The 17933-nt window shown below is 38.0% G+C and overlaps 1 protein-coding gene across 1 annotated transcript in view; it reads right to left on the minus strand.

The window, feature by feature from the left end:
• LOC150086960 (KICSTOR complex protein SZT2-like) overlaps nucleotides 1–17933 on the minus strand; it is a 1378951-nt gene that overhangs the window by 713360 nt on the left and 647658 nt on the right. Inside the window, exon 35 of the mRNA XM_090372336.1 lies at nucleotides 3649–3793. Within this exon, the coding sequence (XP_090228462.1) occupies nucleotides 3649–3793 (145 nt within the window). The remainder of the gene's footprint in view (nucleotides 1–3648; nucleotides 3794–17933) is intronic.

Raw genomic sequence — 17933 nt, forward strand, 5'->3', positions numbered from 1 at the left:
AAAACGACTATAGATTTTGAAGTTCATAAATTACAACTATTTTGTTTACTGTGAGCTCCAGTTTTTATTCAATGGAATAGATATTCTGGGAATGGTAAGATATTTCAATGTCATCGGTGAAAAGGTAGATGTCAACATTAGCAAGAATTAGCATTAGCATTAGTAGAGGCATATGATGAAAGAAAGCAAGCTTATACAGTATCAGCCAAAAAAAAAACTTTCCATTTCACCAATCCATTCACTCCAAAAGTTTGTCCACTTATTGCTTGAATTTATTTAAACTATCAACTACAACGACAGATGGAAGTTTGTTCTAGCAATCAACTACCCACTGGCTAAAGGCAAATTTCTGCACATCTATTCGATAACTGTATTTCCTCAGTTTTAGTTTATGCTCTCTCAGGTTTGTATCTTAGCAAGAGGAAGAATCCCATCAGCATTGAGCCTGCTCAATCCATTCAAGACCTTATACACATCACCTCACAGGTGCCTAGTCTCCAGGTGCTGCAATCTGCAGATCTTAAGCCTTTCTTGGTAAGAGCACCTCTTTGTTCCCCTCACAAGTCTTGTTGCCCTTCTCTGCACTCGTTCTAGCAACTCTACATCCTTCCTAAAATAAGGCTTTCAGATATTTGGATATTTCAGATATATGGATTGGTGAAATGCAGTATTCAAGGTGTGACTTAACCACTGCCTTATACAAGGGTATAATCACCTTCTTATCCCTACTAGCAAAATTCCTGTACATCATTGACAAGACCCCATTGACCTACTCTGGCAGAACGTCTGCACTGCTCAGAAAACTTCATATTTGACTGCACAATTACCTCCAGGTCTCTTTCATTCTCCAATACCCTGAGTGTAACACCACCCAGTTGGTACATTTCTCTGGGGTTACTGCTACACATATGCAGTACTTTTCATTTGTCAATGTTAAACCCCAGTTGCCATTTCTCAGCCCATCTGCCCAACTTTTACGAATCTTGTTGCAGCAGCATACTGTCATTACTGTTATTAACAATCCTGCCAACTTTAGTATCATCTGCAAACTATGACATAAAGCTTGATATACCTTCATCAATATTGCCATTGATGAACCTGACTGAAATACTTGAGATTTGCACCTGAACAGTCTAACTGATGAAGACAGATACAAAGCGATTATGCAAAATTTCAACTCTATTTATGCAGAAAAAATTACAGTAAAAAGTGAAATTAGAGATGTGAAACAACATATTTTCAAAAACACTGGCTTCACCACAGAATAAACTTGAGAGATGATATTCATTAATCGAGGTTGCTAATGCAACCTCTTACAACTCGTATCATCTCATCAAACACTTCTTGATGGAGTTGGAAAATTTAATGGAGTCAGTGGAATACCTATAAGCAATTCCCAAGATGTGATCAACGACCTTATATCCAGCTATGCAATCTGCCCACCTATTTGTCAGCCCAATTCATCGGTCATCTCTCTCTCTCTCTCTCTCTCTCTCTCTCTCTCTCTCTCTCTTGTGAGAGAGAGAGAGATGACTGATGGAGAATAAGACTGCTTTATTAACATGTCTTGTGCAAGCCATAACAGAGTAGTCCAACCCAAAAACCGGATGCCTTTGACGGAGGCTAGGCACATAACATCAACTTTACAACAGATTAGAAGCAACATGGCATGAAGAGGAAAGCAAGTTGGCACTGCACTTGTATCATAGCTTCAGTCATTCAGACCTCAAAGTCCAGGCCTGAGTGGCATGCCTTGATGAATTGTAAGAACTCCAATCAACATCAAACCATTAATGTAGAAAACTACACACTAAGAGTAAATCATGCACTTCATTTTGCATTAACTTTAATCTAGTCAATCTGAATCAATAGGCACATGCTCCATATGACCCATAGGCCATTTTGAGATCAGTTTGGAGAATGAAGTTTCAGCATCACAGTTCACTAGTGTATGGGATTTGAACCAACAGTTTGGGCACACTGCATTCCCTCATCAGATCGCTTGAGATTGACCAATTTTTGGCAGTTATAACATCTGATGGGGTTAGGAATATAGGACTTCATGGCTAGTGGAATAATTGGCTTTAACAATGAAAGGTAAATTTGGTGTACCAAATGCAAAGATAATTTTCCATTTGGGAAGGAGCTCATCTTTTTTTTTATCATAACTGGCTTGTTTTCACAAGCCAATTATGATCAAAATCATAATTGGCTTGCTTATGATCTTTTAAACTTTGAACTAGTATTAGAATTACTTAGTTGAGGCATATAATGCAAGAAAGCAAGCTTATATATCATCAGCAAAAAAAAAAAAAAAGCCTTCCCATTTCATGCATTCAGTCACTCCAAATGTTTGTCTAGTTCAGCCTTAAATGTATTTAAGCTATCAACTTCCACAACAACAGATGGAAGTCTGTTCCAACAATCAACTGCCTGGTGGCTAAAGGGAAACTTCTGCACATATATTCTACAACTGTCTTTCTTCAATTTGAATATATGCCTCCTCAGGTTTTTAATCTGAGCAAGCAGAAGTACCCCATCAGCATTGAGCATGCTCAAACCATTCAATGCCTTATACACCTCAATCAGATCACCTCACAGGTGCCTAGGCTCCAGATGCTACAACTTGCAGAACTTAAGGCTCTCTTGGTAAGAACACCCCTTTGTTCCCCTCACCAAAATTTCTGCCCTTCTCTGTATTTGTTCTAGTAACTCTACATCCTTCCTAAAATGAGGCCTCTAACACTATATGCAGTACTCAAGGTGTGGCCTGACCACTGCCTTATACAAGAGGATAATCACATCCTTGTCTCTGCTAGCAAAATTCCTATATATCATTAACAAAACTATTTGGTTTCTATCCATCAATACCTCACTGCACAGAACAGTAATTTACTAACATGAATGGAGGAAACCAAATAAAATCAAACTACAGTCACAACAGAGTCAGTATAGTTCTTAAAAATTACTCCTCTTTGTCTTGACTATGATATATAAAATGTGATCAAAATTTTGAAGACTGACTGTATCCCAAAATTGCAGTGTCACAGTGTTTCAACTTGTCACAACCTGTTAAGTGACTCATTCAGACACAGCAATGGATGAATCATCCTTTTATCTGCAGTTAGCCTGAACAATTGTGCATTGAATATAAGCTGTTTTATGTGTTTTGTCATATTTGAAACAGTAACAAAAGTGCAGACTTTAATTCATTCACTTTATCACTGTATCGACAGTGACTGGGTCCTGTGGTCAGTGTGTGTGGCCACAAATAAGAAGAAAGGAGGTTGCAAATTCAAGCCTGTAGGCTGCAATGACAATTGTGGCTGGCCTTTGGTGTATCAAAAATAAATGAAACTTATTTAATTTTACCCTCAACCGATTATTTTATTTACAGTAGTATTTCTATAAAAAAAAAAAAAAAAAATATTAAATTACATCAAGTGATCCATAAGGAAAGAAAAACATGACAAAAAAAAAAACAGGGTAATGACTGGAAATTTAACACAAACCTCACTAATCCGAAATCTATCATTCTAGCCAATGTCATGTCACATTGTTCCAAAATTGAAAACAGTTATTAATAAACAGTTAAGGATTATCAATAATTTTTTACTCATAAGTCATTAGTGTAAGATTTCTGCTTACCCTCAACTGATTGTCTTTTATTTAACATAAAGTTAATCTGTGAAGAATAATTCATGTCATCTTGCCGCCATATATCTTCGCTAGCTTCAGGCACTAGAAGCTGGTTACACATGCGATTTTCATGCAAGTCTTGAAGCAAAAGAGTCTAAAACAAAAACATTTTTAAAATATATAAAAAATTAAAATGCAGCATTTATAGCCAATACTTGTTAATTAAAATAATTAATTAAATTAGATAATTAATAATTCAACAGCGAATGCTTCTATAATTTTTTCCCAAAGGGATTTTTAATTTCAATTTATTTCATTTCATTTAAAGTTCATCAAACCATAATTTCAGAGGTGGTTCTCGATTTATATAAGAATTTACTACTCGATTCAGCATTTATTTTACAAAAACTTTACACATTTATGTCCTCAAAGGTGTTAAATATATACCTTACATTTCTAACAAGGAAAAGATATATATAAAAAATTCTCACCTATGCATCATGAGTCCATGTCAATTCATTGCAAGACATTGTTAATTCACTGTATGACAGTTTAATGCATGACAATATGTGGCTCCAACAATTAGGTGTATCACACAAAGATCAGAAATTAACAAAATCAATGAAGTAATAGGTTTAGGAAATGAGAAATTTTGATGACTTAGAAAGGAAGAATGAAGAAATTAAGAAAAACAGAAAATATTTTTTTTATTCATTTGTTTTGTATAAAAAGATTCATGTTGATCCAAGAATATATTTGAATGTATATTCTATGTGTGTGCAAACATGTGTTGTGAAATTGATGTGAGCATGTATCTGTACATATGATTATGCCTGTGTATGAAGTAAGGAAAATATTTGTAAGGAGAAATTTATGTATGCATACCTGTATTTATGGTGTACAAATGCGTGAATGTATCTGCACACATAACCATACCCATGTGATCACTCTATATGACAGATAAATTAGGTAAAGTTAAGGTGTAAAAAAAAAGTGTGTGCTATCTATATTCAAAGTGCTGCTGTGACGAGTGACAGTGCAAGCATGGCAGTCCACTTTAAATGCTATGAATGTGCACTCTGAATATGAGTAAAAACAAAGTTACATTATCATAAAGCGCCTCCATAGCCAGGTGGGTAGGAGCAGCAGTGCATAGCACACTCTTCTTTATTAGACCGGGGTTCGAGCCCGTGACCACCAAATACGGGGAATGCGGAAAGATCAAGGAATGACCACTGCATATTCCCGGAGCAATATGGCCTTAGTTGCTAATGCTCCTAAAAAAAAAAAAAAAAAAAAAGCATTATCATAAATGCAGGTTAAGAGGTATATGATGATCAAATGAGTGCTTATGGTAGGCTAACAAAAAGAAAGTGTGTGTGTTGATGTTGAAAGATGCAACTTGTCTTAATTGTTCACAGGCTAAATATGTATGGGGGATCATAAAATGTCTTGTGTACAGGTGATCTGAGAGGTGTATGAATAAACGGAGTGCATATATTGTGTGAATCCTGTTTTGTAAGATAGATGCCTCTCCCCGACCTGACAGCAATGGGAACAACCTACCCAGGTAACCCTCCCTTTGCCTTTGTCGATGCCATGCTGACACTAGATTCAGCCGATCTGACCAGGGTGAGATGTCAGTTGACCAAAACTCCCACTTAGGACACCCTGGCACTAAGACTTAATCCCTCTTCTCATCAAACCGAGGGCATTACCCATTCCTCCAACCTCCTAACCCTAAATTTCATCTAGTGTGCCCTGCTACCTTAATTACTTTCTGGTGCAATCAACAATCCCACATCATGGAGGTGAGTTGCCTCTGTAGGGGTGTCCCTCTGTTTGATATTCGTCCAATAATTTCCTGGTAGAAGCCTTCTTATCATAACCTTCCAAAACTTAAAATTGTCTTCCCTGGGCTCTCTTCCAACAAAAACACCTCTCTCTCTCTCTCTCTTTTTTTTGGTCATTCCTGGTAAGCTCAGGCGATGACAGGATCTACCACACATCCATTCTCTACTACCTTGCCCAGCTCCTTGCACCTGGTATTGTAATTAAGAGTTGGTGGTGTTCCATAGGCTTCCTAGTACACTATATAAACCACATATACCACTCACACTACTAGCTTTTACAAGGCACTATATTCAACACAAGAAAAGTGATTGTGGAGTTGTAGGAAACCACTAGTGCAACCTGACACTAAATATTATGTACTATGTGATCCTTCCCATAAGCAAGTTGGAGAGTACATACCTATTTCAGCATGACCCTGTTGATATATACTGACTCTCTTTAGAAAATACAGCTGCGAATTACAGGCTCCGAAAAAAAAGATAAGTTTTTGCTTATTATTTACGTGATTGTTATTTTATATTGTACTTAATACGTTGTCTTATAGTTCTAATTACGCTGGTTATTTTTATTTTAATTTGTATAAACAGTTTTTGTAGATATACGTAATACTTTATAAAACCGTTATTTCATTCGAATATTGCAGGCATTGTTTTTGTATATAGTGATAGGGAATTCAAATTTTTAATTGAGGTAGTTAGGTAGCTCTAACGTGTAATTATAGAAACAGTAATACGCTTCACTGTTTCTATTAGATAGCGTAGTATTGACATTTAATTAATTTAATTTATTGATTTTATTAATTTAAAGTATCATACCCCAAACTAGAGCTGCAAAGCAACGGGCACAAAGTGGCAGGAGTGCTGTGACTCGGGGGAGAACTGAGGTGGGCGATTCTCCAACGCATCACAGCCTAAAAAAATGTGCAACTTGTGAAATGTTTGCCGAACTATCTGGAACGGAACATGATATTGCCATGGGGGATGTCTTTGTGTGTGCGCGATGTAAGGAGTGTAAGGAAATCAGGCGACAACTCAGCGTTGTTATGGGCCTATATGAGAGTTTGAAGGACAGGGTGGATGCCCTCGAAAGATCTAAATTGAGGGGCCCATCAAGCTCTCAGCTGCCCACATCAACGCCAGAGCTTGCACTTGGTCATCACGCAACACAGCGGCAACCCCCAAGGCAGATTGTGCTGGTCCCAAAGGAACTAGTAGTTGTTGGTGACTCTATTGTCAGGGAAATGGCAAACATCCTTTGTAGAGGATAGATGGAACAGGACCAGGGTATGTCTGCCAGGGGCAAAGGTTGATGACGTTGTAGAGCAGATATCATCTTTTAAGGGCACAAAAGGTGATATAGTTGTACACGTTGGCACTAATGATATTAAGAGTAAGAGACCGGCAGAATTACTTAACAAGCACAGGTCACTGATGAAAAAAAGCCGTGAATTAGGGTTGAATTTGAAAGTGTCTGCAATTCTGCCCAGACACGATAGGAGGGAGTATATGATGAGAGCCTTGTCGATCAATTCGGCCCTGGAAAGATTGTGCAAGGCTCAAGGGGTAGAATTTTTTTCAGCCTGGACTGTACTTGTTAACAGGAGAGATTGCTTCTACAGGGATGGGATACACTTAAATAGAAAGGGTGCAAGAATATTTGCTGATGCTATCGAGGCAGTGTTAGGTGGGTCGGACAACTGATAGCTTGGGGGGATACAAGGCCTAATAGTTTAACAGTAGCCGTAGGCAGAGGTGAAGGTGATTCTTGCACAACTTCTATTAGAATAAGTAGCGACCTGGAGCGAGGGGTGTTGGGGGTTTCAGGGCCGGATGTCAGTCATCGTGAAACAGGTGGGTATATGGGATGTGTTAGAGTGGCTGGGAATAGGAATAGGTGCAGGTATACTTGCATGTATACCAGTGCTAGAAGTATAGTAAATAAATTTGATGAATTTGAAGTGTTGGTCAAGACATCAAAGGCGGATATTGTTGGGATATCAGAGACGTGGTGTCACACAGATATAAGGAATGCCGAACTGGAATTTGGGGAGTACAATGTGTACAGAAAGGATAGAGGGGATAGGAAGGGAGGAGGTGTTATGCTGTTAATAAAGAAAAACATAAAATCAAAAGAAGTGCATCCAGTTGATATAGATGAACAGTGCACTGTTGACATAAGCACTTAGAGTAAGAGTGTGCTATAGGCCTAATGACTCGAATGAGTACAATGAAAAATTGTACAGAGAAATAGAGTGGGCTAGTAAATCAGAATGTCTTATAATGGGGGATTTTAACTTCCCAGATATTGACTGGAACTTGTGGGTTGGGCACTCACACACTAGTCAGAATTTTGTGGATTTATTGGATGATTGTTTTCTGCAGCAGCATGTTCGAGAGGCAACCAGAGAAAGTAATACTCTTGATCTGGTTATCAGCAGTGATCATTCATGTATTAGGAATTTGCAGATAAAAGAACCACTAGGTGGTAGTGATCACAGTGTACTGACGTGGGATTTACTTAAAGATTTAATTACCATCAGGGGTAAAGGAAAGGGTTTTTGCTTCCGTAAAGGGGAGTACAGTGGTCTCAGACAGTTTTTAAATTCTGTACAGTGGGATCAACTGACGATGATACCAACAGTAAATTCTAAGTGCGAAGCATTCAAGGAATTAATCGTGGAAGCTACTAAAAGTTTCATACCTATTAAGAAATATTGTTCAAGGTTTAGGCCTAAATGGTTGTCAAATGAACTAATGAGACTCGTAACAGAGAAGAAAATGCATGGGATGCATATAAATTATCAAGCGACTCAGAAGCCTATGGCAGATATAAGTTAATCTGTAATCAGGTCATCATAAAGGAGGTTCGGCAGGCGAAGGCAGATTACGAGAAATCCTTGGCAAAAGATGCTAAGAAAAACAGCAAGGATTTCTTTACTTATATAAACTCTAAAAGGAAGGGGATGAATCTGATTGGTCCGCTTGACATCGATGGGTCGACTGTTGATGATCCTGCTCAGATAGCAAAAAAACTGAATGAGTATTTTGCATCTACATTCACATGTGAGGGATTATTAAGGTTTGAAAATGGCAGAGAAGATCAAAGAGAAGAGATTCCAAATTGCCAAGTCTCTGACAGGGAATATCAGAACGGACATATGCACAAGTACCACCTTTGAGGCAAAAGGAATCATACAGCGAATAATTTGGGCATCTGAGATGAGCAGTAGTTGAATCAACCGATAACTGAGATTCTGTCAGAAAAAGTACATGGGGTTTGGCAGACTGCAAGTGGAAATGGACATCGTTGAGATTAGAATTGAGACCACGTATATTTGTGAAATGAATTAGGAAGTCCTTGGGAGGTTTAGATCTTTTCGCAGATAAGCTTGCTCTATTAGTTTGACAATTCATGGTGTATTCAATAGTAAGAAAAAGTGGGTGGGACATGCTGTATGAAGTAATGAAATTTTTGGATATGGCGTACATGTGGTAAGAATATACCCAGATCCTTGACATAACGTGGCCTCTACAATGCTCCCCGCATACACACTACTCGGACTCCCTCCAGTCACTATCTGGCAGAGTAGAGGTAGCAAGTTTATACACTAGCTGATCCGGAAGCCTCCTAGAGAGTTACCAATAGGTTCGGTCCGGTGTAATAACTAGCGGTCGGCCTTCGAACACCGTTTTAGAGCTGTACCCTCGAAATGTAAGGAATATTGGATCTCGCCACAACGTTCATCACAACCTCAAAAGTCATCAATCATACTGCATGATGGAAGAGATAGGGAAGGGTTGACTGGAAGTTAGCTCTAGAGACTAAACATGGGTTCCACCACTTCAAGCCTCCAATAAGCAAAGTGGTGGTATTTCACCGGTTGATGAGAGTCATCTACCACCTAGTACTGCCTGGTAACATAGAGGGGCGGCATTCCTCTATGTGGTGTGGGCACCACACCTCGACCCCTGCTTATGTTGGTTCACACCTGAGTGGTCACCCACCATGTACTTGTGCATGGAAGTTATACCCAGGATTACTAACAGTCCCACCATCGTGAAGGTGCAAACAGAGGATTTGGCTGTCATAGACCATCTGGACTTCGCCGAAATTGAGTCCACTTGACTTGAGTGTCACCCAAATATCAGTTCCATCAGAGTTTTAGACTCCCAGGTAGCAAGTACAGCTTGTCTGGCATGTCTGTGACAACCTCAAGGACTAAAGATGGAGGTCCTTTAATGAGTGAATAAAAAGTCTCCACTGTAGGATTGTAACTAGTGCCTAAATAGTTCAGTAGGACATTCACATTACCAAAAAACCATAGAATCATCTTCACAAAAGAAGGGAACTAGTTCTCGTTTTCTGTGTCTGTATCATAAGAAAACATTCAATATGTTAGAATATTTTTTGATTTAAGTCTAGAACCAAGAAGTTCTGCAGACTCCTTTGGTAAATTTAAATCTCTTACCAGATCACTGAGTTCATATTGTGAAAAAGTTGAAGGTGTCTCCAGGCATGTAGACTTCAGTTTCATCGTCAGAAGCTTCATTTTCTTTCTGCTGCTATATTCTCCAATAAAGTGGAGGAAATGGAATCAGCAGGTTATCTCCATGTGAGACAATCTAATGGCCGATGGAATATTAGGATACACAATGCTATTCTTACTCTTTGCATTGTATCCCTCTACATTAACTAAGCAAAAGTAAGTCATCATGGTGGTTTGTAGGCTCCCGTAAAATCATGGGATATGCAATGGCATAGCCTTTTTACCATTTTTCCACAACCTCTATGCTTCTACACAAGTTTGGTAAACTTTATTGGAGCCTATTGTTTATCTCGGTCATCAAGTTTCACTCCAAAATAAGCACGATTCCCATTTTTTTACAAATTATGTAATATCTTGTCTTTGCTTGAGTTCCACATAACTTCCAAAAATATAACAAAATAAGTTTGGATTGTTCAAACATTTAGGTGAATATAATTTTACTGACTTTTCAGCACAAGTTTGACATGATAACCTCCAAAATAAACTGAGCTCACACTGATAAACACTGCTGCAGAAACACAGCCGTCAAGATCAAGAAACAAATGACTCAAGGCAGCATTGCCAACATGTGATGATTTAGTTTGCAAATTTCCAGCATTTACTCCTAACTTAATACTAAATACTACATTCAATAATACAACCCATGACATTAACTTAAGTGATTTGTGAAAAAAATGGTATTGTGTGATAGAAAAAAAAATAATAAGAAGAAATAACATTTCTGAAATCAGTGTTAAAAACAGCTATTAGTTAACAAATGTCAAAAACAATGTAGAGTGGTGTTATTATTTGCTAAATAGTACCAGCCTCTAATTTTCAGAAGCATTCCTCAAAGAGTTTAACATCTACAGAAATTTCAATAATATAAAGCACCCAATCCTATTATTATAGAGGGTATTATTTTATATTATAAATAAATAAAATTTCAGTTTATACTGCAGGATGACCAAATTGTCAGAGAAGTTCACATGAGAGAGAGAGAGAGAGAGAGAGAGAGAGAGAGAGAATACAAGAAACACCACATTTAGTAGTCATTCAGGCTTAAATCACAATTACACAGGCATATGTACTTGTCTAGCCTCACACCTAACCACTCAGTTTGATCAATGGAATCTAATCATACAATTGTTTTCCCTTGTCTGATAATCTCTCTCTCTCTAAACACACACACACACACACAAATCATTGGTACTTCTACTTGTATAACAGTCATAGAAGTGCACATTTTGAACCACAGATAGCACTAGTATACATTTTTTTAAAATTATAACTGTTCCAGTGAAACCCCCCCCTTAACCTTTCTAAAAGGGACACAGCTTGCTGTGTCCCTTTTAGAAAGTCTCAGTCAGAAGTGTTAGAAATTACACATAAAATGGACACACTAATACAGACAGGGATACTTTAATAGTTGCATTTTCGTAGTTTCAACCTCCTGGACTGGACTGGACACATGCAAGTTTTTATAGACCAACAGGATTTGCAATGAAGGCAAGTGAAGATTAAGATCACTGTAGTAATATTAATTAGACCTTTGCTGGCCATGGATTATTACTCACGGAGCAGATGGCACAATATATCATTGATAAGCTCACCACTGCTGGTAATGAACATTTACAAACTTATTTTAATTGTCTAATGCAGTTCCACTGGTGCACATCACTTAGTAAGACAAAAAATTGACAAACTGAGAAAATTCCAAAATTAAAAAAAAAAAAAAAAAAAAAAACAAGTAATATAAAAAAATTTTTTAAAGTCAATTCCTACTTAGGTCAACAAAGAAAATTTTATTTTAGTTACTTTTTATTAAATAATTACAATTAATATAAATATGTATATACATATGACAGAATCACAATATTAAGTAGCAAAATAGAAAGCGAATTTCCTTGCAATTTTCCATTTTCCTTTCTATATATGGTGTTGGACTATTATTTTTATTCACATGTTTCATTTTCCATTTTGTTCCCTCCTTGACTCAGACTAGAACCCAGAATGAAAAAACAATCTGAAAAAGAAATTTTTTTCCAGCGATCTACATGCTTCGCCACTGAGGGTATTTATTCCTAAATTTATATCCTGCTAAATATCTTATATAAGAGAAATTTTTTTCTCCCATATCAAACTAAAATTAATTAATTAAATTTAATTAATGAATTAATATTTGAAAAAACTGTATTAACATCAAGTGTCATCCACTACAAGTTTAAAAAAATGTATTTGAACTTGAGTGGATGAATAACAAAAATTTATCAAAAAATTATTGATTTTCGCAAGAATTGAACTCGCATTCTTCACCTTCACGTGAAAAATACTGAAATCCTTGCATTTTACCGATTGAGCTACTGCCTGTTGATTTCAATTTTATTCCTAAATTTATATCCTGCTAAATATCTTATATAAGAGAAATTTTTTCCTCCCATATAAAACTAAAATTAATTAATTAAATTTAATTAATGAATTAATATTTGAAAAAACTGTATTAACATCAAGTGTCATCCACTACAAGTTTAAAAAAATTTATTTGAACTTGAGTGGATGAATAAAAAGTATTTTATTAACGATTGAAAATTTGATCAAGATATATAAATATATATATAGAAAGAGTGTGAACTAATAGTAGGAATTGAAAAAAACTCTACCAATGGGCTGTATAGGTATTTTTGATCAACAGCCCATGAGGATTTTCTGGGTCTGAATATAACTTGATAAAAATGTTATATGTGATAGGTATTGAGCTTTTTGACTAAGGGACAATGACAATTTTCCCCCACCAACACATAACACTTTCAGTTGGCCATGAGAAATTGAGGAAAAGGTTTTACCGAATTTTGTTTACATATGGAGGTTTCCCCCTCTGGAATACTCATTGAAACTTTTCTATGCATACATTACATTGATTGTGTATTAATTTTTTTAAGAAATTAAATTTCTTCCTGTTGGCAGCAGGGCAATATATACAAAGAAATTTAAAAAGAGAGGGGTTTAAACCCCTCTCTATAAACAGATTTTATTTTATTTCATTTATTTAATTGAAACATAAACAAGTACAATAATAATAATCTGTTATTATTATTAAAAAAAAATTAATCTTTTTTTTTATAATAATAATAACAACCTCTATAATCACAGGATCAGAGAATACCTTGACCCCCTTAAGCAGAATTTCCTGGCACTTTGCTGATACAAAGAGTGTCCAGAGGAAAACAGAAACCAGATATTTGATGAAATCTAGAAAGACTTCTACAGGAACACTGGACAAGAGGGGAAGGAGTGCAATGGACCCCCTGAAAAGAAGAAGGTACTTGAGGGCAATTTGTGGAACAGTGAAGTTAGTCATAATGGCTATGGCCCCTAGACAGACCTAGAAAGAAGAAAACCAAGAACACAGGAGGTGAAAAAATGGGAAATTCAGGAGGAAGAAGTACAAATTTTATCAGGCAGTCTCGCATCTGATGAGCTCAGGGAGAGATAAGAGCCACAACTACTCATACAAGAAGTTCACCTCCATACACACAGGCACATAACAGAGTAGTTCACCCAGATGATAAGGCACCCTGACACAAACCCAGAGTCTATGACTGAAAGAATCACCTATCAGAACGCTAAAGACAAAAGATATCACAAAACTATTGAAGTGCAGGCAGATCACTTGTCTCCCAACAATGTACAAGACACTGGGCAGCTGCATAATCAAGATATCAGACCTTGGAGAAGCAGAACATCACGGCCAAACAGCAAACGAGCAAAGGATGCACAGAGCAACTAAATATTGACACAGCAACTATGGAACAAGCCCACAAGAAGTAATATAACCTGAACACAGCCTACCCCAACTACCCGCAGGTTTTGACTCCAGATCCCAGAGCTAGCTGATAAGAGACACAGAATATCTACAAAGTCAACATGACACTGACACGCTTACAAGAAATGACCATCCCAATTACTACGTCAACCATCAGCATGGTATCAGAGAGCCTCCATAAAAACTCAGCTGCGATAGGCCTCTCTGGTACCATGCTGAGGGAACCAGTATTTTCTGGCTATCTTAAACCTGTAGGATAGTCAGAATTTTTTTTTCAACCAATAATAGTAACTAGACATAACAACCACCCCACACGCATGGTACCAGTATCCATCCCACGATAGGGGAAAATCCATTAGGAGAAGAAAGAAATAATAATAATAATAAAAACTCTGATTAAGCAACCAGGAAAGTGAATTTCATCATTCCAAATTACTCAAACTGGCCACATAACCACTTGTATATAGTGGTCATTTTAATCTGACCCAGTGGTGTCCTCCTTAGAGAGGTTTCACCATGTTATTATATCTGCTTTTTCCATGCAAATAGTTGGAACCAGAGCAAGTTTAGCTGCTGATTCTAATAATAAAGAGTAAATGACATTGCTATATCTCCAATTTTTTTAACCAAAACAAAAAATAAAAAGTATGCTACCCTTAGCAAAAAAAAAAAAAAAGTGCTTTGAAAATTCTAAAAACAGTTTTCTGTAGAGAGTATTAAGAACAAAGAGAAATGCACAGAAGTATTCATTCATCACCCCAGGGCTCACATCTGATGAGTATGGGCTTGGCACACCCTGGGTTCTTAACTGGATATCATAATTCTTCTCTTTGTTGGGGACCCCCCCCCCCTATGAGAGCCTTGTAGATCAATTCGGCCCTGGAAAGATTGTGTAAGGCTCAAGGGGTAGAATTTTTTTCAGCCTGGACTGTACTTGTTAACAGGAGAGATTGCTTCTACAGGGATGGGATACACTTAAATAGAAAGGGTGCAAGAATATTTGCTGATGCTATCGAGGCAGTGTTAGGTGGGTCGGAAAACTGCTAGCTTGGGGGGAGACAAAGACCAATAGATTGACAGTAGCCACTGGCAGAGGTGAAAGAGATTCTTGCACTGCTTCTATTAGAATGAGCAGAAGCCTGAAAAACAAGATGCATGATATTTCAGAGACTGCTGGGAGCCATTGCGGTACAAGTAAACACATGGGTTGTGTTAGGGTAGCTAAGAATAGAAACAGGTGCAGGTATACTTGCGTGTACACCAATGGTAGGAGTTTAGTAAATAAATTTGATGAATTTGAGGTATTGCTCAAAACATCAAAGGCAGATATTGTTGGGATATCAGAGACGTGGTGTCACACAGATACAAGGGATGCAGAACTTGAATTTGGGGAGTACAATGTCTACAGAAAGGATAGACAGGATAGGAAGGGGGGAGGGGTTATGCTATTAGTTAAGAAACACATAAAATCCAAGGAAGTGAAGCCAGTCGACATTGCTGGACAGTGCAGTGTTGAGTCAGTTTGGTGTTATATAAGCATTGGGAGATCAAAATTGAGAGTATGAGTGTGCTATAGGCCTAATGACTCTGATGAGCATAATAAGAAACTGTACAGGGAAATAGAGTGGGCCAGTAAATCAGAGAGTCTTATAATGGGGGATTTTAATTTCCCAGATATTGACTGGAATTTGTGGGTTGGTCACTCTCACACTAGCAAGGCTTTTGTGGATTTATTGGATGATTGTTTTCTACATCAGCATGTTCGGGAGGCAACTAGAGGGAGTAATACTCTTGATTTGATTATCAGCAGTGATTCTTCATGCATTAAGAAACTGCAGATAAATGAACCACTAGGTGGCAGTGATCACAGTGTGCTAAACTGGGATTTACTCAAAGAGGTAACTACCATTAGGGGTAAAGGGAAGGGTTATTGCTTCCGTAAAGGCGACTAGAGGGAGTAATACTCTTGATTTGATTATCAGCAGTGATTCTTCATGCATTAAGAATCTGCAGATAAATGAACCACTAGGTGGCAGTGATCACAGTGTGCTGAACTGGGATTTACTCAAAGAGGTAACTACCATTAGGGGTAAAGGGAAGGGTTATTGCTTCCGTAAAGGCGACTACGATGGACTGAGACAGTATTTAAATTCTATACAGTGGGACCAACTGATGATGTTACCAACAGCAAATTCAAAATGGGAAGCATTCAAAGAACTTATCTTGGAAGCTACTAGGCTTTACATACCAACTAAGAAATATTGTTCAAATTTTAGGCCAAAATGGATGTCAGATGAACTAATGAGGCATATGGCAGAGAAGAAAAATGCATGGAATACTTACAAATTAACACAGGACACAGAAGCCTATGATAGATACAAGTTGATATGCAACCAAGTTACAAAGGAGGTTAGACAGGCGAAGGCAGATTACGAGAAATCCTTGGCAAGGGATGCAAAGAAAAACAGCAAAGAGTTCTTTACTTATGTAAATTCTAGAAGGAAGGGGATGAATCAGATTGGTCCACTTGATATTGATGGGTCAACTGTTGATGATCCTGCTCAGGTAGCTAACAAACTAAATGAATATTTTGCATCGACATTCACACATGAGGAGTTATTCAGCGAGGGGAATGCCAGAGGTGTATTCAACTCTAGCAGTAAGCTACAGAATCTTGAAATAACTGGGAGTAAAGTGGAGGAGAAACTGTTGAAGATAAACACAAGAAAGGCACCCGGTGTGGATGGGATCTATCCAGTTATATTAAAGGAGGCAGAAAAGGAAGTAAGCAAACCCTTAGCCATAATTATGAGAGCTGCCTTGGAGTCAGGGGAGGTACCCATAGACTGGAAATGTGCAAATGTGACCCCAATTCACAAAGGAGGATCAAAGGCTGACACAAGTAATTATAGACCTGTGAGCTTAACTTCTGTTCCAGGAAAATTAATGGAGGCACTGGTTAAAGAAGCACTGCAGGATCATCTAGACAAGACTTCAGTTATAGCTTGAACACAGCATGGTTTTGTTAAGGGGAAGTCTTGCCTGACCAATTTGATTGGATACTATGATGCAGTCACAAAAGAACTGGATGCAGGGAATAGCTTTGATATTATATACTTGGATCTTAGAAAGGCTTTTGATACTGTTGCACATGGAAGACTGCTACACAAATTGGAGCAGTGTGACATTGGAGGCAAATCGCTGCTATGGATAAAGGGGTGGTTGAGGGGGAGAAGACAGAGAGTGGTAATCAATGGACACTGCTCATCGTGGACTAATGTTATTAGTGGAGTCCCTCAGGGCTCAGTGTTGGGTCCATTATTGTTTTCTGTATTTATAAATGATATTGATGATGGTATATCAAGCTTAATGTCCAAGTTTGCAGACGATACAAAGGTTGGCAGGGTTGTGAAGGACACTACTGACACTATGCTACTGCAACAGGATCTGGAAAGGTTGAGCAGATGGGCTGAGAGGTGGAAAATGAAGTCTAACATTGACAAATGTAAAGTACTACACATGGGAAACAGCAACGCCAGAGCAACGTATCAACTCTGTGGTTGTTTGTTATTTGGTTTTTAGGAGCATTAGCAACTAAGGCCATATTGCTCCGGGAAATGCGGTGGTCATTCCTCGACCTTTCCGCATCTGGTGGTGACAGGCTCGAACCCCGGTCTAATCAAGAAGCGTGTGCTACGCACTGCTGCTCCTTCCCACCGGGCTACGGAGGCGCCCATCAACTCTGTGGTACTACACTGACAGTGGTAGAGAATGAAAGGGACCTGGGGGTGGTTGTGCAGGCAGATATGAAGTTCTCTTAGCAGTGCAGACGGGCTGCAAGAGTAGCTCATGGAGTATTGTCAATGATATACAGGAATTTTTCCAGCAGGGATAAGGAGGTGATTATTCCCTTGTATAAGGCAATGGTCAGGCCACACCTAGAGTACTGTATACAGGTCTGGAGGCCTCATTTCAAGAAGGATGTAGAGCTGCTGGAACGAGTACAGAGAAGGGCAACAAGATTAGTGAATGGATCAAAAGGGTGCTCTTACGAAGAAAGGCTTAAGTTTTGCGAATTACAGTGTCTGGAGA

This window comes from Mastigoproctus giganteus, chromosome 4, assembly GCF_048544385.1.
Source record: "Mastigoproctus giganteus isolate SK-2022 chromosome 4, ASM4854438v1, whole genome shotgun sequence".
In the NCBI taxonomy this organism is placed as follows: domain Eukaryota; kingdom Metazoa; phylum Arthropoda; class Arachnida; order Uropygi; family Thelyphonidae; genus Mastigoproctus; species Mastigoproctus giganteus.